This window comes from Pezoporus wallicus, unplaced genomic scaffold (genome assembly GCF_028554395.1).
Source record: "Pezoporus wallicus isolate ANWC-B61680 ecotype Strahan unplaced genomic scaffold, APGP_CSIRO_Pwel_v1 contig_5958, whole genome shotgun sequence".
Classification (NCBI taxonomy): Eukaryota; Metazoa; Chordata; class Aves; order Psittaciformes; family Psittacidae; genus Pezoporus; species Pezoporus wallicus.
In genome coordinates, this window is record NW_026638491.1 from 668,302 (window position 1) to 692,637 (window position 24,336).

At 41.2% G+C, this 24,336-nt stretch overlaps 1 protein-coding gene across 2 annotated transcripts in view; it reads right to left on the reverse strand.

Annotated features, from left to right (window-relative positions):
- LRP5 (LDL receptor related protein 5) overlaps positions 1 to 20,339 on the reverse strand; it is a 126,631-nt gene extending 106,292 nt beyond the window's left edge. The window contains exon 1 of one of the 2 annotated variants that reach the window (XM_057410908.1): positions 20,138 to 20,339. In XM_057410908.1, the coding sequence (XP_057266891.1) occupies positions 20,138 to 20,225 (88 nt within the window). In that variant the 5' untranslated portion in view covers positions 20,226 to 20,339. The remainder of the gene's footprint in view (positions 1 to 20,137) is intronic. The other variant, XM_057410907.1, reaches the window with a different exon arrangement.
- Between the last annotated feature and the right edge of the window lie 3,997 nt (positions 20,340 to 24,336).

Below are 24,336 nucleotides of genomic sequence, written 5' to 3' on the forward strand. Positions count from 1 at the left end.
AATGTAACTGCCCTGTAATAAGCAGGGAATTGGAACTAGATGATCTGGGGGTTGGAACTAGATGACTTACGGTCCTTTCCAACCCTAACCATTCTATGATTCTATCTTAAATACTGTGCATTCTCAACCCCAGTCCTTTTTATTGGCAGCTCTGCAGAGAAGCCGGAATCATCGACTTCAAAAAGTAGATTAAATGTTGATCTTCCTGTAGTAACTCTGCATACTCACCCCGAGTTTAAACTTGCCAGGTACAAGGACTCCAAAGAATAGAGGGCTATTGCTTTCATCCTCAAAACACATTACTGTAGATAAGGTGAATTCCCAGTGTAATTACTAAATTATAGCATATTCTTGCTGCAATACAGAGGTAGCTGGTAGCAGTTTGTAGAGCACAGGGCTCCTTGGTTTCACTCCCACATACACCCCTTTAGTGAACCCAAGTGATCTTCAGCCCAAAGATTTGTAAAAATCATTCCACCTACTACAAACATACCCTTCCTTCTGCTGTTAATTATCTCAAAGGGCTGCTGGGAAGCCTAGGCACCACTTGAAGGCACTTGAAGATCTTCAAGAAGAAGGCTCCATGACGCATTCAGCTTTTAACTCCTGACATGGCTAAGACTTCTCCCTGAATCAGGGAGTGAGTGTGGGTCAGTGCACTGTGAAGGAGCAGCTATTTAGTGACGGCAGGGTTATAGCACTATTTTAAAAGGAAAATATACTTCTTCCTCAAATCTCATTCCATTTCTGTAACCCTCCAGATCAATTCATTTGAATATAATTTCCCTCTCCAAATCATGAAAGCAAGCTTTCTGGTTATTAAGTAAGGCAGATTCATTTTCATTTTATCTGATTTTAGGTAGAATCAAGGTCTGAAATTCAAGAGGAAACAGGAATGTTATTTTAAACCACATTTATACACATTGTGTGCAACCGATGTCAATTAATTTTTGTAAATTTTACTCTTTACCAGCCTATATTTTAAATTGTTTAGATGGTCACACCAGGAGTAAACCGGCGCAAAATAATCCAGTATAGACTAGTATCCCATATTATAAAATGTATTCATGCCAGTTTTATATGTGCTAAGTATCACCGAGTATCACTGCCTAATACTAGAAGACAGCCAGGTTCTCCGTGATCTATTTGCCATCAGACAATGGTAAAACAAAAGGGAGGCTGTTCATCCATCAGTGTACCTACAGGAAGTGACACAGCTTTATCCACAAGCATAGGGGACGGAGGGGATGTGGGTGTGTGTGAAAAAAAAACAACGAAACACCACCAAAACAGTTCTAAGTGGGTTTAGAAAACATATGAAGGGTGTGTGTTCTTCTCATCCAGAAGAGGAGCTGGGAAGGCAATGAGATAAAATAAAAACAGTAAAACAGTCCAAGCAGTAAATGCTTTTATGAGAGGCTGAAGATCATTTATTCCTAGCCAGTGGAGAAAGAACACACTGAAGAAATTAGATGGGGTTAGGCTTTATGTTTTTCATTGCTGGGGACGGGAATGAAGAGATAATGCAGAGAGAAACATGCTCTGAAGATACTGGAGCACACTACAGAAGATGTAGAATTGCTTATAGCAGGTGATTGTTAACAGCAGTTGCATAACTATTCCTCATGTATGGCTTTTGTACCACTAATTCCTGTCTCAGTGAAGGAGTTTCATCAGAGCTCAGGCTTACACTAAACAGTTTTTATAACTCGCCCAGTAATACAATACTCACATCACTGTTCATATTGCCCTCCTGGAGCAGATGAATTTAGTAGCTTTATCAAATACTAACATTAAAATATTGTTAGATAAACTCCTAGGTACCTTTTAGGTTTGGTTTTGTTGTTTCTTGGGTTTTTTTTTAATAAAACAAGCAGTACATTTTTTGAAGATCTTGTTGTATTTTCTGGACTGTGCATGTTTGTCCCCCCTCCAGTAATGACAGGGTTTTAGGAAGACAAGAGATTGACTTCAGACTGTTGGTTTTGGTTGGCAGACTACAGTTTTTAAATTATAATGTTAACAGTAACAACAAAATATAGCACTGATTATATACCATTTCATCTCCATTGGCCTGAATTACTTCATTTCCATTGGTCAAGAGGACTTCTCTAAAGAGCATACTCTGAAAAAGTCCAGCAAAGGTGCTTTCTACAAATCATGAAATTTAAGATTTGTTCAGATTGTCTGGGATGGCAATAAAATGTTTCAAAATCTTCCAACAGCACACTCTGAACTTATTCGTTATTGTTTTATCCTGTTTCTCACTCTATTACCTACTTCAAGTAAAAATCTTCACATACCAGAAAAGCCAAATGACTGAATTCAGTGTGCATAATTTAGCGCACTCCCATCTCTGCAGAGTCTGGAAGCAAGTTACATGTTTTCAAGATCACGTTTCTATGGGTGCATTATTCTAAAGGAGGGTTCCTCAAACTCTTCTGTCCTTTCCCACAGACCACCCATTAAGCACGCCACATGAACTTCCCTCCTGGTGCACAAGGCAATGGCTCTCAGATTGTCCTTAATACCCCTGTAGCAAATACTGAAATTGGTTACATGGAACAGCATATTTCATCTTCTTTTAACACAGTTTAGCAGCTGGAAAGGAGGACAGCCAAGTCCATGCGAGCAGCCAACACTATACGGACCACCAAGCAGCATACAGAACATGTTTAGCAGAAAAACTAAACAAAACATAGAATATCAGCTGTGATTTGGGGACACACATCAAATTGCTGAGATACTCATTAGGTAAGACTCGCAAGCACTTTAACAATTTTATTTGGAGGAGGACACATTCACTAGAGCATAAGGCAATTTTCATCTTTTCTGTTTTGTTAAGAGGCAATTTCTAAACATTATTGCAAAACTGGCTCTTGGCAATCTCTCCCTGTGCGATGCACAACTGGTGTTCAGCCAAGTTCAGTTGTGAGGGCTGCAGCCTCATGCAATCCTGAGTAGCTAATGCTAAACAGATAATATCTCTGCAGTCTGAGCCCCCACCTCCTCCTGACCTCAGGTTCTCACCCGAGCATTTTACAGGGGTTAAAACACACATGGGACTTTCCCAAAAGCAGAATTACACTGTTCACAACAACTTGCTTATTCTTCTGAGGATTCTGCTGCAATTTGCTACTCAAGACCCACAATGCACATGACAGCTTAAACGCAAATATACCATCTACTGGGGATTATGGCATTTTGCTCTAGACATCAACAAGAAGCTTTGAAAACTAGCACTTTGAAAACAGCTGTTAAACTGAGCGTCCTCCAATATTAAAAGTCAACTCTTTTATTTGGTGCTGGTTGGAGATTATAACCTGCACTGAGCTCCACGGGAGGATAACTTCCATCAAACTTCAGTGATGATGGGCAAAGCTCCCAAGGCCCACTGAAAATCCCACTCTACATGTAGACAGTAAACCCTACAAGTAAAGTAAAAATTTTCCCACTCTTTAAAAACAGCTAGGCAACAGGACATCACAGGTCTGCACTGTGATGTTTGAGTCTAACCCTATGTTCATAAGGAGCAACTGCATAGCAGAGGGAGATCCATCACATACATAGGTGATCTACTGACCTGCACTACTGTCAGCTTTCATAGAATCACAGAATGGTTTGTGTTGGAAGGGACCTTAAAGCTCATCCAGTTCCAACCCCCTGCCACAGGCAGGGACACCTTCCACTGATCAAGTTGCTCCAGGCCCCGTCCAGCCTGGCCTTGAACACTACCAGGGATCGGGCAGCCACAGCTTCTCTGGGCAACCTGTGCCAGGGCCTCACCACCATCATTCTGTAATACCAAATATTTCCATTGTCTTGTCAGTAAGAAGGTTTCATATTTTGTTTAAGGATTCTTTAAATTACAAACTTGTATTTTGTCTAATACTACAGGACATTAGGTTCAATTCCATAACAGGGTTTACCGTATTCAAACCACATTGGAGCTATCTGTTAGCTGGCTCATGACAGTTTTCTTTGTGAGAATTAATATGGCTCTCTGCTTGTATGCACAAAACTTGGAAACAGTCTGTCCATTTAGATTTCTGGTATTTTCTGATTTTAGAATAAGTAGAAGTGGCACTGGGCTTTGCCAAATGGCTAAGTGCAAAAGCAGTGCTTAAAAACAGGGACCAGGGATATGGCAGGAAAAAAAAACCAACACCTGGATGTTTCACATTCTGTGATGCAGAGTACATGGCAATAATTTTGCTGTTGTTATTTTAAATTCCCCTAACCCCCATGTCATGTTCAGTAAGAGTTTTAAAACTACAGAGGAAAATAAAGATTCATGCTACCTGTGCATGATCTGACATAGAGTAACGCAGACAAAGGTGTGACTTTCTTGGACATCTAAACACAGCTCTAGTTGCAAGTAACAGGTAAACCCAAGAATGGAAAAAAAGCCTATGGTGTCCCTTTTTCAGGCTCTGGATGCCAATGGGAGCAAGGTTCTTTTCTGGTTTTGGTTTGGGGGTGTTCTTTTTTTCATTTTTTGGGGGGGGGGGGGGGTTGGGGTTGTTGTTTTGTTTTTTTTTTCAGTTTATTTTATTCCTCCTTGGTTTGGCAGACAGCTGTCTGGCCCATAATAGTAGATTATGCAGCAATGATGGTTCCAAACTTCTAATGGATAAAACAGTATTTATACATTTGGCTTGTAAATTTTCTGCAGGACTTGAACAAATATAGGCTTGACAAAGGTATGCTTGTTTCTGATCTGAATTGTTTCCAATTTCTAGTTCCAGATGTTACATTAACTCCAAAGGTGCAAATCTTAAACTGGAAAAAGACATTTTACTTCTACCTCCAACAAATGCATTTGTAAAACTCAGAAAACCACTAAGAAATAGCGTGTGCTGGATTCAACTGCTGGCAAGTGTTATTCGTTGGAACAGAAGTGAAGTCGAGTCAGATGTGGAAAACTCAAACATAGGTTCCACTATCTGATACGGTTTTCTTCTAACAGTTAAGAATCTTCCCAAATAAAACCATCATGTTATGGGAACCTGCCACATAAGGCTGGGCAGTGTGAAGCTTAAGTTTTCAGTGCCAATCTGTGGACAGGACTTCTGATATCTGTGAAGTCTCATTACTCTCTTCCAGTCAAATATTCAAGATTTCAGTTTTATGAGAGCTTATTAATAAGGAGAGCAAAAAAGAACATGAGGTGAAAAGGGCTACTTAAGATAATGAAAACTGTAAAATTGTGCTAGTATTTATATCACTGATAATACTTAATTTACCTCCTCTAACAGAGGATTCTAAAGTCAATGTTTGTCCAGCAAGTTACCTGGAGCATTTGTCCTTCTGTAACTACAAGAAGAAATATTTTCTGTTCTCTTATTATTACTACTCTACAGTGGTTTTCAATATTGTGGAGACAAAGACATGGCGCTTCTCATACTTTAGGTTTTTCTCAAACATCTGTTAAAAAAATAGTAGATTTGCTGGAAAAGAAAGTATGTTCAGATTTCACTGACATTTCTTCCTTTTTTTTTTTTTTTTCAGAAGTCAGCCAAGGGTCAGCAAAAAAAAAAAAAAAATCTTTCTTTATTTTGGATCATTGTGTATTACAAACGGAGCTGAAGATTCAACTCTTCCAATATCTGAAAGGAAGTGTTAATTAAAAAGGTGTCATGATGCCATTGAACACAGCTGTTTTCATAAATTGGTTTCATGCATCTTTGGTGATCAGTGTATGACTCTTAAGGACACAATGGAATGGGATCCTATGCTCTTTGGGACATGCTTGCACTCTGTTATTAATGCAAATTACACAAACTTTATCTTCAGTGGTGTTGCAGTTCACATACTCACAAAGCACATGATTAGCTCAAACTATCTGAATATGATATGTAAGTAATATTGCTCATTAACTGATGGTATTCTTGCTTTAGAGGGTAGACCACATTCTATTATCATTTACCTGGCAGCTATCATCTGCAGCTGTGACACATTTTTATCCCTGGGTCCAAAAATTTTTGGTAAGCTTTCTACCAGTGACTGTATTTACTTCAACACTGCATCCTTAGTACCAAACTAAGATTTGGTAGTATGACACTTTTAGGCAGAAGAGTTTGAGTAATGTTTTCCCCATGAAACTGTTTACCTTTTAAATTAGAGGCACATGTGGCTCGCTCATAATTCTGCTGTATTGAAAAGTAGTGAAGATCATAATCTAGCAAAAATTGTTCCTTCCTTTATCCAGCTATATTAGTCTCCTCGTACCTATTTTGTAGGCTGGTCGTCTGTGTCTCCAAGAAGGAAAACATGTTCTGAAATTCAGCCTAGAATTTGCCTTCTCAGAAAAGGCTTCAAGTCTAAATAATTATTTAAAACTGAAGAAAATCTGAGAAAGAGTGGAAATTTGGAGCCTTAAAAGATGAGTTACATAGGAGCTGGACCAATTTCGCAGCTCTGTACAATCTGTACTGCTCTGTACAATCTCATGGTTATTAATTGGTCACTCTCTTCAGTGCCTATTGAATTCTGGCATTTGCAGAATTGTGTGATAGATATGTGTATGACATTGTGATATGTAATCAAGGATAAAGGTCCAAAAAGGAGACTAGAAACAATACTAAAGTGGTGATGCTCTGCACTGAGAGAAGGTTGTAAAACTGCAGAAGGCAAAGCAGCTGGAGGGGTTCCCCAAACTCCCAGGGCAGTGCAGGGTGTAGTGCATACTCCCCTGACAAACATGGTATTCCAGGCCAAACCACAAACTCTACAGAAATCAAGCTCCAGCTATGCTGTGCTAGAGGGGACGCTGATTTAAATATGCCCTTTGTATTGGGCTGGATCAGATGCGTTTTGTTCTGCCAGAAGCTGAGTCTGGTTGAATTCCCAATGCCCCTCTAGCCCTGTTCCAGCCCATCCTCAGATGCATGTTGCTCCCAAACTCCCATTCTCCTACTACCTCACAGATGTTTTAGTGCCCTGAAATCTGCCTGGGTGACTGCAGACATAGTTCCTTTCCTTGAGATGACCCTGTCAAAAGGATTGCAGTTTAAAATGGCAAATAGATTTTAAAAACTACTAAAGCAACTTCTTTGCCCAGCTTAGCTGCAGCCAGAGTATTGCCTGGTTGCAGACGCACAGAGCACTGGCTCTGTGTTGCTGTGTCTTGTACACACAATGCTCAGTGGAAGGAACTTTTATCAGTGGTTTTGCGCTTTCAAAAAATAATATGGTAAAGCAAACATGTTTGCTTTACCCGTATTTCTTAATATTTTAATAATAGGAGAAATCCTTCTCTTAGGAATAAACAATATTTATGACATGACTTTGAATAAATTACCATTCCATGTTTAAAAGTCATTCTAAATAAAGGTAATAAAACATACTCATGGCCACATATACAACAGATCTGACAACTGACATCATACACATCAATAACAGCCATCTCACCTTCCTGATGAAGGCCAAAGTTCTTAGATTGAACTCGGATAGTTTAAAAGCTAAATCTTCATTGAAAGAAATGTTGCCAAGCATGTAAAGCAAACACAACTTACTCAAACACTCACGGTAATCTGTTCCACGTGTCCTGCTGATACTTAAATAAGAAAATAACTTTGCAAAGTCCATTCCTTTTTATAAACAGTCAACATTCTTTCAGACTTTATAGTAAGAAACTGGTGCTAAATTTTCTTTTTCCAGTTTTAAGTGTGCGTGCATAATGCTTACACATCTCCTGCTCTGCACGACTGCTCTATTCTTGTATACAAACTCTTCAGTTAAAAAGTTATCAAAGCCTAGTTTTTGTAGAATTCAATATATGGTTTCTGCCTCACAATAATGTGTCAGAAAAGTTATACAGGAGAAAGTACTGCATGCAGCTGTAATTCAGAGCACAGCAGCTGACAAGTTATATTTTTATCCCTGCAACCTCTCCACGTGCCTGTTGATGCCCAAGCCTCCAGAAACTATGCAACAGCTTTTCATTAACACCGCTACATAGACTTTCAATTGCTATGAAGCTTTACTGAACCAATGATGAGTTCCTGTCAACACAGTGGTTTGCAACAGCAGTAACAGTCACGCAGCAGGGAAGTCAGACCTGAAGTCATCTTAGTTTCCAACACAGACCAACATTTTATTTATAAAAAGAAAATTAATTAAAAAAAAAAAATTATGAACTGCTGCTAGAGTCTAAAACTGACCATAGGAAAGAATGTGTAAAGCAGCTTCCTCCCAGTTAATGGCCGGGGAGCTAAACAGCTGGAGAATTTATTCGTAATAAAAGAAGAACGTCAGAATTTACAAGTAAAAGAACAAATTCCTACCCCATACTAATACTGATATGAGTGTACCTGTCCTGAAGTGTGGGCTCCTAAGCAAATGATTACTTTTCCTGTTGTCCATTCAAACAAGTCCTTCCACCTACCTCTGGCTCATTGCTAAGTAAGAGCCAAAAACACATCTGGAAGACCCTCTTGCCACAAGACCTGAAATGTTCTCATAGGCTCTTAGAAATATGCTAAGAGAAGGAATACCTAAGAGGCACCCTTGTCCATCACAAACTAGTATTTGTGGACCAGAAGATTCTAAGAGGCTATCAGCAAACATAAACAGGTGTCATGTTATAGACAACCATGATAACAAATCATCAGATGATCAGATTCAGTAACAAAAGCCTGTTACATAGTCCCCTGGGGATGTAACTGTGGAATAGCTGTTAGGTTTTGTATTCATATTCCATCTTAAACAAAGCAAGTTTTGTTATGCTAAAAATGCCTTATAAACTGTACAAGGAAGGTGATACTAGCAGGTTCCAAGAACATTCCTCAAAGTTGGGCACTGACATACATCTCCTTTAAAAAGAAAACCCTTTGTGTCCTGCAACATTGATTCCACAGGATCATAGGAATCAGAAAAGCACAAAAAAAAAAAAGCATACCAGAATCTTTACCTGTACCTACCAAGTGCCATCTGGGTGGGCACAGTGGCTTTTACATGTGCATTTTTGCATTTTCCCAGTGTCAAGAAGCAAGTATAGCTTGGAGGACTGAGTCATTTGAATCAAGAACTTACAGTACTCCACATCCTCCCTCATTGCACACAGACTTCCTCAAGGGAACAAAAAACCCCAAAACAACAAAAACACAACCAGCAACTCAAAATAACCAGGCGAGAGGCCAGTGCTTACAAAGATCCCATAGCCATTGTTCAGAGAAAATAAGTCACTTGCATCATTCCCCACATGCAATAAGCTTTGGGCTGGCTGAATTCTGCCTCTGAGGACCAGCGCCAGATGTGCTGTATCTCCAGATGCCAGGAGTTCCACACCCTGGGGATCAGCAATCAGACTTATTTTCCATGAGCTGTAATTACTGTAGCAGGATGGAGGAAGGCTGGATGTGTCAAGGTGGTAATCCCCAAGGTAAATGAATCCTAGATCATTTAAATCTTTTGCAGATAACAATGAAGACCTTAATTTGGTCCAGGCAAGTTGAGAGATAATATGGAACAAAGGTCACAAGCGCAACGTACTTCTGGCTGCTCATCTTCTCTCCATTGTGCAGTAGGCTGAATGCCAAACAGCAATCCTCAAACACAGTCTAAGCTGTAGCTTCTTCAGTTTTACCAATTCCATCACACATAGACAATGTTACCAGAGCCACATGCCAAGGGGACAGCAGGCAGCCTCTTCAAACTGCCAGAATTAGGAGGGTGGTCTGGGGTGTTTTGTTTTGTTTTGGGGGTTTTGGTTGGGTATTGTTTTGTTGTTGGTGGTGGTTGGGTTTTATTTGTCGGGGTTTTTTTCCTTCCATTCAATGATGCTGCCTCATCATCCTACTTAAAGAAGTAACCCAACAAGTTTCCAAGAGCTCTCTTGACCACCGTTTTTAATTACCCACCTACAGACATTCCAGCCTTTAGCAATCTTGGTTCTTGGGAGAAGGGGGGAGGACAAGACACAACACAAAGCAAGCAGGTAAAAGGAGAAACAATATACAAGATCCCTGCCTAGAAGAGCTTTCAAGCTGAGAAGAAAAATTACCAACACAGGAGAATATAACATGCAGGAATTGTAAAACAAAAACTGCAAAAGGTATGGGAAGTTGTAATGCAAGATCCGAAGACTATGGGGCACAACTTTCATGAATAAAATATACATCGCCCTACCTTTTTGGGCATCCCTTACCTACCATTCTGTTAGTCTGCAGCTCCATTTCTCTCCAATGAAACACCAGTCATTAAGTAATATGATGGAGTCAAACAAAGGAGCTTTATTACTTGAAGGTTATTTAAACAGCATTATGCATAGAAATAGATTACTCTGAGGTGCTTCTTGTGTAAAACACTCTAAAATGCATTCAGAGAATCTTTTATATACCAGTGTCACCTTTTCTCAGCTGAAAAGCTGGAGTTCACAGACTTAGGGACATGCTACTGTAACAACACCAAACCCAAATCCAGGTACACTGAATCCCAGTCCCATACCTAGCAGTTGTGAAACTTTCCTCCTTAAAATTATGTATTGAGATTAAACATCAGGAGTTAAATTCTCCATAAACAAGGTGAGTTTTTTTCAGAAATGGAAAGTTATTTAATAACACATCCACTAGAATGTAAGGAGAAGGGGAAAAAAAAAAAAAAAAAGGAAAAAAAATCAACCCCAAATAACAGAGCAGGAGAAACTGGTTAACCAAGTACTTAAGTACATAAGAACATATATACATATTATATACACATATACATATACCTCTCTCACACACACACACACCCCCCACACGCCCCCCCCCCCCCAGTATCTCACACACTTCCACATGCACATACTTCATCATAAACTAGCCAGGACCTTATAATACTTTCCTAGGTCAACACTTCTGCCAACTACGAGAAAACCTGTCCCTGCTCTGGGAAGCTGAGTGGTCTGGTAGCACATTTAAACTGAGTAACTAGTAGTCACAAAGTAAAATCCAGGCGTTTTCCAGGTCTCTGGCTCATGCTAAACAACTTCACTTTACACAAATGTCTTGAAGGCTCTTTAAAACACTAAGAATTGCAAACAGAATGACCTTGGCATTAACAGGTACTTACACGGGGATTTTGTCACAACCAGCCAGGACTACCCCAAGCATTACCACTCCCCAATCCTGAGAAACATGTTGTTTTCAGTGGCTTTGGAAGATGAAGGGAAGCTCAAAACTAGCCAGGATAATTCCTTGGCCAACTCTGCCCTTTAAAATTTTCACAGCTGAGCATTTAATTTTTCAGTTGCAGTCAGATGCGATGGTGACATCGAGTGGAATGACCCTAGCCATGAAAACATTTCAAAGAGAAAATTAATCACAACCTATATCACATTTTTGGCCACAAACTGACCGTGAACAGACAGCAACTCCTCTGAAAATATTAAAACGTGTTTGTCAAAAAGTTTATTAGGTAAGTAAGACCTAGCAACAGACTGTTAATATATCTACTGCCAAGCACGCCATTGGAAGTTCAAATGGTATGGATTAGTTCTGCACACAAGCTACAGAGCTCACTTCAGTTATGTGCCTGCAACTCTTGTAGAACACCTACAGTTTATCTGTTGGAGGGACAACACAGCAGGAGGTTCCAGGAATGCCTCGATGATTACTTCCTTCTCGAGAGGTGATAAGAGGACCCAAATGAGGAGAGGGGCTATGCTGGACCTTGTTTGCAACAAGGAGGGGCTGGTGGGGAATGCGAAGCTCAAGGGCTGCCTTGGCTGCAGCGACCATGAAATGTTGTAGCTCGTGATCCTGGGGGGTGGGGGGGGCGGTGCGCAGCAAGCTTACTACCCTGGACTTCAGGAGAGTTGACTTTTGCTTCTTGAGGGATCTGCTTGGTAAGATATAATAAGATAAAGTCCTGGAGGGAACAGCAGCTCGAGAAAGATCATTAATACTCAAGGATCACCTCCAAGCTCAGAACTGACACATCCTGACAAAGAGGAAGTCAGGCAAGAACTCTATTTGAAATAACTGGTTATGCAAATTAAAACTTCCAAAGCCCTTTTAAATGATATACACAATAAACATAGTGATTGATACACTGGTTATGATTCAGTGGTCAAAGTTGATACCTTGTATATAACAAAGGATTAGGTTTTTGGGTTTTAAATTCTGCTGCTTTGAGATGTTCAAGAAACAACATTCTGGCTTTTGTACTAAGCTACAAGTGCTAAGACAGAACAATAAGTATGTTATACAGATATCCCCTATAGTTAAACAGAGGATAAATCTCATGACCTTTCATTCCTTCTCCTTCTTGAATTATTCACTGTCATCAGCAGGGACAGCTTGTTATCCAAGAGCCAAACTCTTACTTTTTCTCTTCCTCCATAATGTAATGGAAAATGAATACAAATATACTTCTACTTTGGAATGTATTTTCGTGGCATCACCAAGATGCTGGTCTAAGTGATTAAAGTAAAACAGTATGTGAAAACAGACACACAGCAGCAACATTTCCTGGGTTACTCCAAATACCATAGCTTTGCGATTGTCCTTTTCACGCAGTATTTCTTTGCCCCAAACCCCTTCTTTTTCCACGATAACTTGTAGAAGCTGTCCTTTATCAACCATTTTGAAATGTTTCTTGAACAAAAATAATAAAGACATACGGCCTTTCACATTGCCTCAAATATCAAGTATGAACCACTTCTAAAACTTAAAGCTAAGGAATTCAACTTAAAAGAATTAATAAAGTTCAAGACAGACATTTAAACCCTCAAGAGCCTCTTCATGGTTAGATAGGAATATGCCACAATTCACAAAGTATCACAGAAATGACAGACTGATGGAAAAGGACATGACAAAGTAACCAAGCAACCCACAAGGTGCAACACAGACCAAAATCTCGTAACAATGAAATAGCTGGCAGACAACTCACTCAGTGTCACCAAAAAGTATCCTTCAGTCTTATCTGAAGAGCCAGACACAGAGTAAGTTATTTAGGAAGTCAGAGAAACAAGAAAAAAATAAAAACTCCACTCTACAAAGAAACAAAGCTTCAGGTGGCGTAAGGCGCCTACTCCAGAAAGGCCCCAGAGATGTGTCATGGTGGGAAACCTGAAAAACACTTTTCTACACCATGCACAACCCAGCTCTTTAGTTCAGGAACACATACAAGATAAAATAGGGTTCTTCTGGTCACCACTGTCACTGAGTCCACTGAAAAAGAATTTCACCTCTTACAGCAAGGCAAACCCAGATCGTGATTTAAGAATTACCAAGAGAAAAGACAATGGCACAAGCGTGGCATACCAACGTGCAGCTGTAGGTCAGGACATCCTACACACTAGACAACTGGAAGCAATATAAGTCTCACAAAAAAATATTGGTTTAGTTAATCCACAAGATACATATTCATTTCAGCATTCTGTGGCTGTTTTTTTTTTTTTTAGTTCATCTAAAGACAAGTAAACTGAGGCAGGCTTAGGGGTATGTCTCCCTCTCAATTTATACAGATACAAAAGGAAGCAATTTCACCTTCTTCATAGCCATGCTCTCTAGTGTGAAGGTTTACACTAAAAATAATAATAAAATATATTGCCAAAAAAACCCAAACCAAACATTCTCTTTCTCTCCTCCTTGTGAAGTCCAGCTAGGATGATTTTTAATTTGGAAGAACAGAAAAGAATGTGTTTATGCAAAATGAATGAAAAAAAAGAAAAAAGTACAAGAACTGGACAAAGCATCCATGAATGTAGAATTCAAGTTAAACTGAAACTTCCACAGAAGGTGTGCTAAAGTTTTTGACATGGATTTAAGTGCATTATTGTTAGGCATAACCTGGATCTAATTCAAAATGTGGAGTATATGGCTTAAGCTTTAAGTACATACACTATTCTATAAAAGTTCTCAAATGACATATCAATAACCCATAGATTATAACAACACTGTACACTTTTTACATTTTCTCCTACCCTCCATTCTTTTCCCTTTTGATTTAATTAAAACCAGCACTGAACATCAGAAGAGAACATCCACAATATCACATTTTAGTAATTCTACTTGATTTCCAAACCCAACAGCCAAGAAATTCACTAAGCAGGTGCACTCCAACCACAGCTCCTCCTCATCTGGCAGCAGGTTTAGGAACACGAAGCAGGCAACACTTGCTCTCACTCTGGCTTTTTTTTTTTTTGACTGTTAAAACACCACAGAAACAAAAGGTCAAGCTTCTGTCTTCACCTGCTGCCACCTCTTACCTCCATTCTAATTCTTCTTGAGGATCAGCAGTCCCCCAGAGCTAATTTATCACTTTTACTACCATGTGCAACAAGCTACAAGTATTAACAAATGTTTAATGAATCACATTTAATGTAATAACACAGTGAAGTGAAAGTCAATATATACTCCAGCTAACCTAAAGAAAGGGCAACAGAGAACCTCTGGAATCATCATTGTCAAATCCCAAGCCAAATGAAGAGATGTCAAGGTAAGGAATTCAATCATTCATCTCCCTCTCAGACAAAAGTCCAGCCAACAAGGGTACTGTAAAAAGGACAGAATCATCAAACTAAGAGCACTGCACTTTGAAGGGACCTCATGTGCCCTCTAACAAGAATCCATGAGAAAAAACCTGCAAATCCAGCTACATCAAAAGACAGCAATATAATTTCAATCTTTCCACCTTTCACAGTGGATGGAAGAGGTACAACCTAGCACACTTGCCAATTCCTTTCTCCAGCCGCATCATTTTCCATCATAGTTCAGGAAAAGCATACTTCATAGTTTTATTGAACAATTACCTGGTTTACCTCCTTAGTCTCAACAGGAAGACCAGAGTTTAAAAACCTTAATTCTGCCTCCACAAAGACAACATTTATTACTGTTCAAAGGAAGTTACCTTTAACTGGGGAAGCTCAATTTCCTTACGTATATAAGATAAATAATAGATGCTGTGTTAGCAGAATATTCACGATTAGCCAATACTCATACAGCACTTCAGAAAGCCAAAGTGCCAAACAGTATTCAACAGCTATTATAAGTGGGGACATTTTTAAATACATATGCCAACATTTGAGCTTCTCACACCATTGACAATCATAGTAGGAACTTACTACTGCATCTGCTGTCAGTGCTGTTTACTGCAATAGCAATAAACATTCATACTGTGAAATGAAGACAATTTGGTAGCTTATTCACAGTTGAGAAATTTCTTTCCCAGTAGACTGTCCCCATTAAGCTAATCTAACAAATCACACTCATATAAAGTATATATTGGTCTAAAAGCAGTTTCAGTTGCTTTAACCTTTTTATCATCCAGAGCAAACAAACCAGTTTAAATCAAGTATGTTTCAATTTACCAACATCCTTGCAAAAGTCCCCCATAGATTTAGCACTAATACAAAATGACACCTGACATCTCCCTATGCTGGCAGGCAAAGTGTAAGTCAAATGAGAGTAAAGGAAACAGCGAAACTGAAAATCCCATTTATTACAGGGATAATTTATTACACCCATTCTTTACACTCTTTGGAGCTTTTCAGCAAAATTTTGCAGTTTAACAGATACTTTCAATCTTTACTGAACAGAAACCACAAAGATGAGATGCTGGTGATCTCCACGTTCTGATTTTTCTGAGAGAGAAGGAGTGGAAAGAACTGTTGGCCCAAAAACTCCTAATAAACCACTGCACCAAGCAATACTTTGTGGGACATACTTCCCAGTTTCTCTCCTCCTCTCACCACAACTGTTTCATCACCCAAAATCTCAAGACATACTCAAAATATCCTTTGACTCTATCATGAGACTTTCCATAGCCTAATTTAATAGCAATAAGACTCTCCAGAAGTAATTCCTGCAGTTAGAGGTCCCAGCTGTGGGCTGTCAGGAGATGGCACATCTTTGACTTCTTCAGAAAGTTTCAAGCATCCAAACAGCACATGGCTTTGGCCAGCCAGTGTCCCCAGCCAATAACCTAATTATTTGCTTCTACCCTAAGTGAACCTGCAGTGTTGTTGGATACATCCGGATGGAAAGCAATTTAGCAGAAAAGGAAAATAATCCACATGCCTCAAAATCTCCAAACTAAATGCTGACTCCATTATGCGTAGTAGAATTGCATCACTGCTGGCCTGTGCCGTAAACTGGGGGGATATTTGCTCTACCTCGAGGCTCAGGTTGACAGCTATTTGAGTTCTGCACAAAGGTCTTGAGCAGAAAATAACAACTACTTCCTTCAAGTGGTTTCAGTGCTGTGTTTTTTCCAGCCATATCAACTCCCATGAGAAATTCCAAACTTACAAAAGCCAAACATTTTGAATGTTTAATAGCTCTTGGGTTAAAGACATAACAAAAAAAAAAAAAAAAAAATTAGAGGATTTCTTACAATGACAAGAAATAAAGTTACCCACCATAACTTCTTTCTAACAAAGAATTTAAGCATAGTAATTGTGCTCAACCTCATGATGGCATATTGTTTTCATAAAATACAGCATGTTCACAAAAAATACTGATCTAACACGTACTAAACCTTGTCATTAAAGCTATTTCTGAGCATTACAAATAGAGAAATCTCTTTATTTGTGCTTTAATAAAAAGAGAGAGAACTACTTCTAACTGTATTGCTGGCTAAACTTTAACTAGAAGCAAGGTTACATTAGACACCCTTTGTAAGTCACGTGTGTCTATATTCAGAGAGATTTTGTAACCTTTACTTGTTGTTATGCTGCCAGTGCTTACCATAACAATAAAGGGTAACAAGTTCCTAGAAACAACCTCTCTGTTTGTTAAAAAAGTTACCTTGGCTTGCATTAGTCAAGAAATATGCCTGAGAAAATTCATAGCTGGAACAAAACCACATTATAAACCAGTAAAAAACAAACCCAAAAACATTCTTAAGATAAAAGTTAAACCACCTATTGTTTAAAAAAAAAAAGAAAAAAGAAAAAAAAAAGTGCAAAAATACAAGAGGCAATGGTGGAATTTACACCAGGCTATTGATGAAATGCATTCATGCTCTTCTGAAGTACAGACTTTGTGTGTCACGCTCATTTATGTATTACAGACACATCTACAGTATGAGTAATCTTAAAGAATGTGTGGATGCTTTAAAATCAATTTAAAATGAAACTGATTTAATTTAAAATGAAATAGTAACAAATGAATTCACACTCCATACCTAAGACTGTTAAAGCCATCATATTTTGTCTGGAGATTGAAGATTCCATGCTTCTAAAGGATCAACTTAAACTTCAGAGTCAGACTGGAGTTGCAGTATTTCCTCACTATTTCAAGAGGATTTATGACCATAATTTGTGACAGACCCTCATATTATGCTAGTGGTATTTACTAGGAAAGTAGCCCCCTAAATCAATGACAGACCAACTGAAATGGCACTGAAATGCAGTTAAGGACTCCTACATATCACATTTCCCCATAATAAAATTAAAATGCACTTTTTATTCCACCTCCATCTCTAGTTTCAAACTTTTGTAACCACCCTGTCACATTTCTCTGCTCACCTCTGTCTTGCGTTTTTCTTAGTATCAGGCAAATAGAATCATAGAATCATGGAATAGTTAGGGTTGGAAAGGACCTTAAGATCATCTAGTTCCAACCCCCCTGTCATGGGCAGGGACACTTCACACAGAAATAGTCTTTCCATTGAAGAAATCTAAGATACAGTCCCACAGTTTTGGGAAATGTTTTAGTGCACGGCAAGCAACAGCTAACCACGCTTTTGAGGGTTTAAGTAAAAATAATTCTTGCTTGAGACAATTCTTCCTTGAGAAGAATTATCTCAATTACTTTCACATTTTAAGAGCCCCACATAAAACACCTACTGTGCAAGATTAAACATCTAGAACTTTCACATGAAAACATGCTGCTGTCATAACTATCTTGCTCCTTAATATTTTGCACAGGTAAGAAATTCCTCCCTTCAAAGAAGTACTGAATGTAATGATCATTTTGTCTTATCTCAGTAAAAAAAGTGTCAAGTATAACCCATATCTGAAAGAGGTTCATCATTATTTCAAGCCACATAAATAACACCACTCCTGACACCACCATGTATACAGCAAGGACACAGCTCTGCAGCAAAATTATTTCATAGCCAAAATATTCAGGATCCATTGCAACATGCCAAACTTTGCAGACACTTTAAAACTGCAGACGTTCCAGGATATCCCCACTCTTGCAGAGATGGATTTAAATATTTGTAAGATAAGCACACAAAAATAAGAGTTGAAAGTCCCTTGAAGTCAGGCATCTGTGTAAGCAGAGTGGAGGTTCTCTGAAATTGAACTATAACCGTGGAAAGCCTCTCATAAGTACATCCATGCTCCTTCTGAAAGGACAGATGAGCTGCCCTTAAAAGTACCATCCAGACCAACTTAACAAGAGTCCCATACCTTCCTACTAAATAGGCAGAACAAAAGCAATGTCATTAAGATTTATAACCATGATTCTTTAGCTAATTAGTAAAAAAAAAAAAAAAAAAAAAAGGCACATTTGTAGAAGAGCTTTTCCATGCACATTAAGGAAGGTGACTCTTGATACAGAACACGGACTATGTTAAAAGAATCACCATCTCTAAAACATGGCGAAGGAAAACCAAGCTCCAAGTTATAACTTGAGTTTTCTTGTGAACTTTTATTTTCCTCAGAGTTCCAAATCAAAAGTTATCCCTTTTTTAATATTCCCATTAGAGTCTGTTAAGTAAGTGTAAATGGTTAAATCTGTTAAGTGATGTAAAGAAAATCCTCAAGAACACTATCAGCCTGTTCTCTCTTCATCTGAGACTCCTGTATGTTGATTCCCCCACCTCCAAAGCTACATAGCTTCATTCAGTCAAGTAGGAACATGAACATCTTTACACAAACGTAAGCATTCAGAAGAGGACAAAGCCAAGCTTCAGGTTTTCTGAAACATCTAAAAAAAAAAAACCTAAGGCAACATGCACAGAGAAGGTGCATCCAGAGCTGTGAAGGGCATCTTTTCACATAACCCTAACAGAAGAAGCAACACATAACACAAACCTGCACAGAGCTCCAACTAAAAATACAGAACGATGATGCCAGCAGAAAATGCTGTTCTCTGGCTCTAACTGACAGTTCTAATAGTTACAGACAGTTTGAAAAGGTGGGTGGCCTAATAAAGGAGGCCCCGAGGTGATGTTCTGACAGCCTTGGCCACACTGCCGAATTTTCTACATAGGAAATCACAACTAGGCTTCAGCTTGCTGAACCTCGGGGGTAACGTATTCGGGCAGACCAGACACAGCAGCAAAACAATCCCAAAAGTCTCACACATGCAGCCCTAACTCCCCATCTTCGGGGATGCCAAGTAGGGACCGAAGCAGGGATGAGCAGAAAGGATGGGGAACAGACCTCAGCCTCTCCCCACGGGTGCTACAGGCAGAGCACTGCCTCAATTCGTGCTTTTAAAAGATTAACGCGTTCGCTTAAAAACGGAAAGCAAAGGGCACACTCCGCGCCCGGGACCGGCAGCGGGTGACCGCGGGGCCCGGCGCTCCGGCGGCACAGGACAGACGGGACACAGCTCCGGCAGCCACCGCGGCACTGGGCCCGGGCCCGGGCCGGACACCGCCCGCCGCCGCTTCCAGCTGGGCCGGCCGGTTCCTCCTGCCGCAGTCCCCCCTGTCCCACAGCCTTAAAACGGAGCTGGGGGGCCCGGAAGGGACCCACACGCACACATTCTCTTTCCACTCTCTTTTCCCCCCACCCCCTCCCCAGCCCTGCCAAGAGTTTGATGAGCGACACCCGACACCCTAGCGAAATCCCTGCTCGGAACCGCGGAAGGACGGGAACGGAACGAGAAGAAAACGGGGAGGGGGGCGACTTTTGTCTTTCTTGTGGCAACTGTACCCGTTTACCTGAGCCACCCGCGGGGGGGGGAAACCGGGTTCAACCCGCAGGAGGGATGGGAAGCAGAGGCCTCCTCCTGCGTCCCCCTTTGCACGAACGTGGGTGACGAGGAATAGTTTCGGGGGGAAGATTCACCCAGTCTCCCGCCCTCCTCCTCCTACCGTCCCGTCCATGTGCGCGTCCTTCCTCCGCCGCCGGAGCCCGGGCCGGGCCACCCCCCCCAACCCCGGCGAAGCGCGAGGGAAAGTTTGCTCAAGTCCGACAACAAAAGGGACACCGGCTCCTGCCTCCCGCCGCCCCGAGCCCCCGAGAGCTTACCCGCAGCCGAGCCCGGCCCGCACCGCAGCACCGAGGCGGCCAAGAGCCGCAGCAGCAGCAGCGGGAGCGGCGGGGCCACAGCCTCCATGTTGTGCCGCCGCCGCCGCCGCAGCTGCCGGAGCCCACGGAGCGTCTCAGGCAGGCTCCATGCTCGGGGCGCTGCGCTCGGCGAGGAGGAGGAGGTGGAGGAGGAAGGGAGAGGGCGGGGAATGGGGAAGGCGCTGGAAACGACCCTCCTTCTCCTTCTCCTCCTCCTCCTCCATCATCCATTTCGGAACCGCCCCTGGGAAAGCGACCTTGGCCATGGCTGCTTAAGCTTCTAGAAGGAGACTTCGTGAGCACTGAACCGATAATTTGGTGAACTGGAAGATATTTCCACTGCTGTCAGGTGACTTGTCTTAATAAAGATAAATACGTGTGTTTATCTGCCCTGTTAGAGGGAGTCCAGAGGAGGCCATGAAGGTGTTTTGAAGGCTGGAGTCACTCGTCTATAGAGACAGGCTGAGGGAGCTGGGCTTGTTCAGCCTGGAAAAGAGAGGGCCCTGAGGAGACCTTAGAGCAGCTTCCAGTGACTAAAAGGACCGACAAGAAATCTGGAGAGGGGCTTTTGACAAGGGCCTGTAGTGACAGGACAAGGGGGGATGGCTTTAACCTGACAGAGGGCAGATTGAGATGAGATATTAGGAAGAAGTTCTTCTCTGTGAGGGTGATGAGGCACTAGGAAAAGGGTAGAAACCCTGCTTCTCAACATGAGGCCTTTGCAATGCTGGGGACGGGTGGCAGAGAGCTGACCAGCACCTAGCTCATCCTGAAGCATGTCAGGTACTGCCCCCACCTTCCTAACAGGGATAAAATGAAACAGCAGAAGTTAGGAATTTCCATCTGAGTCTCCTTTTCCCCTTGACACCAATTCTACAATAGGAAAAGAAGTTGCTCAATGGCCTTGTATAGAGATGGAAACAATAAGGGTGTGCCTGGCATCCCCTGACACTGTTTTTGCAAGGCTAAGAGTTGAAAATCACAAGCAAGTACTTAACAGATGGATGATACACTTTATAGTTTTGTTTCATTTAAGAGACAAGGAATTCCAGGTTTCCTAGTTGCCATGTACTAATTTATCTACCTTGCTGTAGGTGCTACAGCAGCAGCTGAGATTTCTTCCTGGTGCCCCATGGATCCCTGCCCACCTCAAACTCCAGGATCAAATACTCAGGAATTAGGTCTTGTTGCTTACTCCATTGCAGATTCCCCCCCCCCCCCCCCCCCCCCCAACTTCCTTTCCTCAGAAGGGGAAAAGGTGCAGTGGTTTGTTTTAGTTCTAAAGGCAGTGGTATTCAATTTAACTAAGAAAGCAGTTTAAAATTTCAAGGAGTTACAAAAGGCTTATAGTCCTGACCTTGAAGTTGACCTGCAAAGAAAAATAAAGTTTTCTTCTCTATCTTGCTGCTGCTTTAATGTATAAAGAACATGTATTTTAAAGAGGCCTTTTTTTAGGTGGCATTTAAACCCTAGAAAAAATCCTCAGCTTTCTTGTAGACAGGAAAACCTGAAGTTGACCTTTCTTGATGAAAGTCTGTAATAAACTGGAGCCCAACTCTGAGCAAATATAAATCATTAATGGCAAAACTTTGCGTGAACACCAACTGAAAAACAGTTTTGTTTTCAATCTGTTTAAAAAAAAAACAAACTGCCCCGCACCAGACAAATAACTGGAAGAAAGATTTCTTTGTTGAGGACAGTGAATGGACTTTACTTTCAATGGGTCTAACCTCCTGAATCATGGAACTTAGCCAGCTGCTCCCAACCCTTGGTATCTTGGAGCTGAAGGTCCTGTAGTAGAGTGCAGTGTGGCTGCTGCTGTTCCTGCTGTATCTGAGTATTGCTTCTTTACTTCCCTACCTGACCCTGTCAACCTGCACAGGCAATTTAGGACTGGCAGCATTTTATAGAGAAATAGCAGCATCTGAGTGCACATGAGAACGCAGCAGTATTTTATACAAGAGGCTAAAACAGATAAAGACAATGCTGACTGACAAAGGACTTTGGACTGAGAGATATCAAAACAGAAATATACCCACTGTAGAAAGAAATATTAAACCAGGTAGGTCCACTTGTGGCTGATCCAAGCCACACACCAACCTTGCTGTGATGGGTGACTACTCACAGTTCTGGGGAGACCTTATAGTAGCCTTCAAGTATCTAAAGGGCTTCCCTTCCCTTCTTTTCCCTTCCCTTTCCCTCCCCTCCCCTCATTCTGTTATGTTCCATGCTATTTACTTTAAGGTTGCAAACTTTCCTGCATAGACAGGATTTACAAGTGCCACATCTGGAATTGCAGTCCCAGCATTTCCAGCGCAGTGGTTTCCAGTGTTAAGATCCCAGTGAGACTGGTAATGGCAACCACAAACAGGACTGGGAGCTCACAAAAAAAAAAAAATAATGTGGTAATGGGACTACAGAAGGAAAAAGGCAGAGAATGGCAATCCTTTAGCATTTGCCAGTGCTTGAGATTTCCTGCAATACCCAGAGTCCGTCTGCCAAGACCTTCTGCTCCAACAGGGACAAACAGGACACATATGCCAGTAACTCATACAGGGAGATCTGGAGACATACAAGCCAAAGGATTAGAGTGTTATGGGACAGAGACTTCCTGGCAGAAAGGAGTTTAAAGAGAGAGATGGCTCACAAAGGTTTGTAAGAGAGAAACTAATATTTAAAAAAAAGCATGAAAAATGTCCCCCTGCTATCATTTGAATCAACATTTAAGGGGTTTCTGTGTGGGTGAGACAGCAAGAGTAAAGAGCCTGTTCCCAAAGCCTCCTGCTGGCTAGCAACCTCGGGAACAGAGGGGCTGACACTGCTTGAGAAACATGTCACCAAAAAAAGTTCTGAAAACATAAAAATAGTTCAGTGGGTTTTCTTGGTGGTGATTCTTGGACTCTGAATGCTTTTCTGGTTACAACTACACTCCCTGCTACAGCTACAAGAACAGCAGTCATCACATTTCCCTGCACTGTACGAGCAAGAGTTTCTCTTTAAAACCTCCATGACAGCCACCTTTGAAAATTGCTTGTAAAATTAATTCTTCCTGGCACTGGAGCTGCACCTTATGTCTATTTATTGGCTATCAAAGTTCTGTATCATAGAGAGAAAATATTCTGAAGGGAAGGAAAATTCCATTGTAGAGGAGGGAGAAGATTACCATCCAGTGTCTCAGAGTAGGAGTCCTCTCATCAGCTCTTTTGCCCTGTGTTCCTTCTGAAAGACCATCTTCTATTTCAAGCAATGCCTATTGCCACTGTGGCAATCTAAAGCAATAGCAAAAATTAAGGAAGTCAGCACAGAGATAAGTATTGAAGTAACACTAAAAAATATCCCTAGAGTGAATCATAGATTCACAGAATGGTTTGGGTTGGAAGGGACCTTCAAAGGTCATCTATTCCAGCCCCCCTGCAATGAACAAGGACATCTTCATGTAGATCAAGTTGCTCAGAGCCCTGTCCAACCTGACCTTGAACGTTTCCAGAGATAGGGTACGTACCACCTCTCTGGGAAACATGTTCACTGCTTTACCACCCTCTTCATAAAAATCTTCTTCCTTATATCTAGTCAGAATCTACCCTCTTTTAGTTTAAAACCATTCCCCCTTGTCCTATCGCTACAGGCCCTGTCCCCATCTTTGTTATAACCCCTTTAAGTATTGAAAGGCCACAATAAGGTCTTCCTAGAGCCTTTTCTTCTGAACAACCACAACTCCCTCAGCATTTCCTCATAGAAGAATGTTCCATCCCTCTGATCATTTTTATGTCCTCCTCTGGATCCTCTCCAGCAGGTCCATGTCTTTCCTGTACTAAGGACCCCAGAGTTGGACTCACGACTGCAGGTGGGGTGTCAGCAGAGCAGAGTAGAGGGGGAGAATCCCCTCCCTTGACCTGCTGGTCAGGCTGCTGGTGATGCAGCCAAGGACATGGTTGGCTTTCTGGGCTGCAAGTGTACGTTGTCAGCTCATGACCAGTTTTTCATCTAACCCTAATCCTACTGCTCAGGGGTACTCTCAATCTCTTCATCCCTCAGCCTGTATTGATAGCAGGGGTTGCCCCAACCCAGGACCTTGCACTTGGCCTTGTTGAACCTTATGAGGTTCATATATGGCCCAGTTCTTGATCTTGTCCAGGTCCCTCTGAATAGCATCCTGTCCC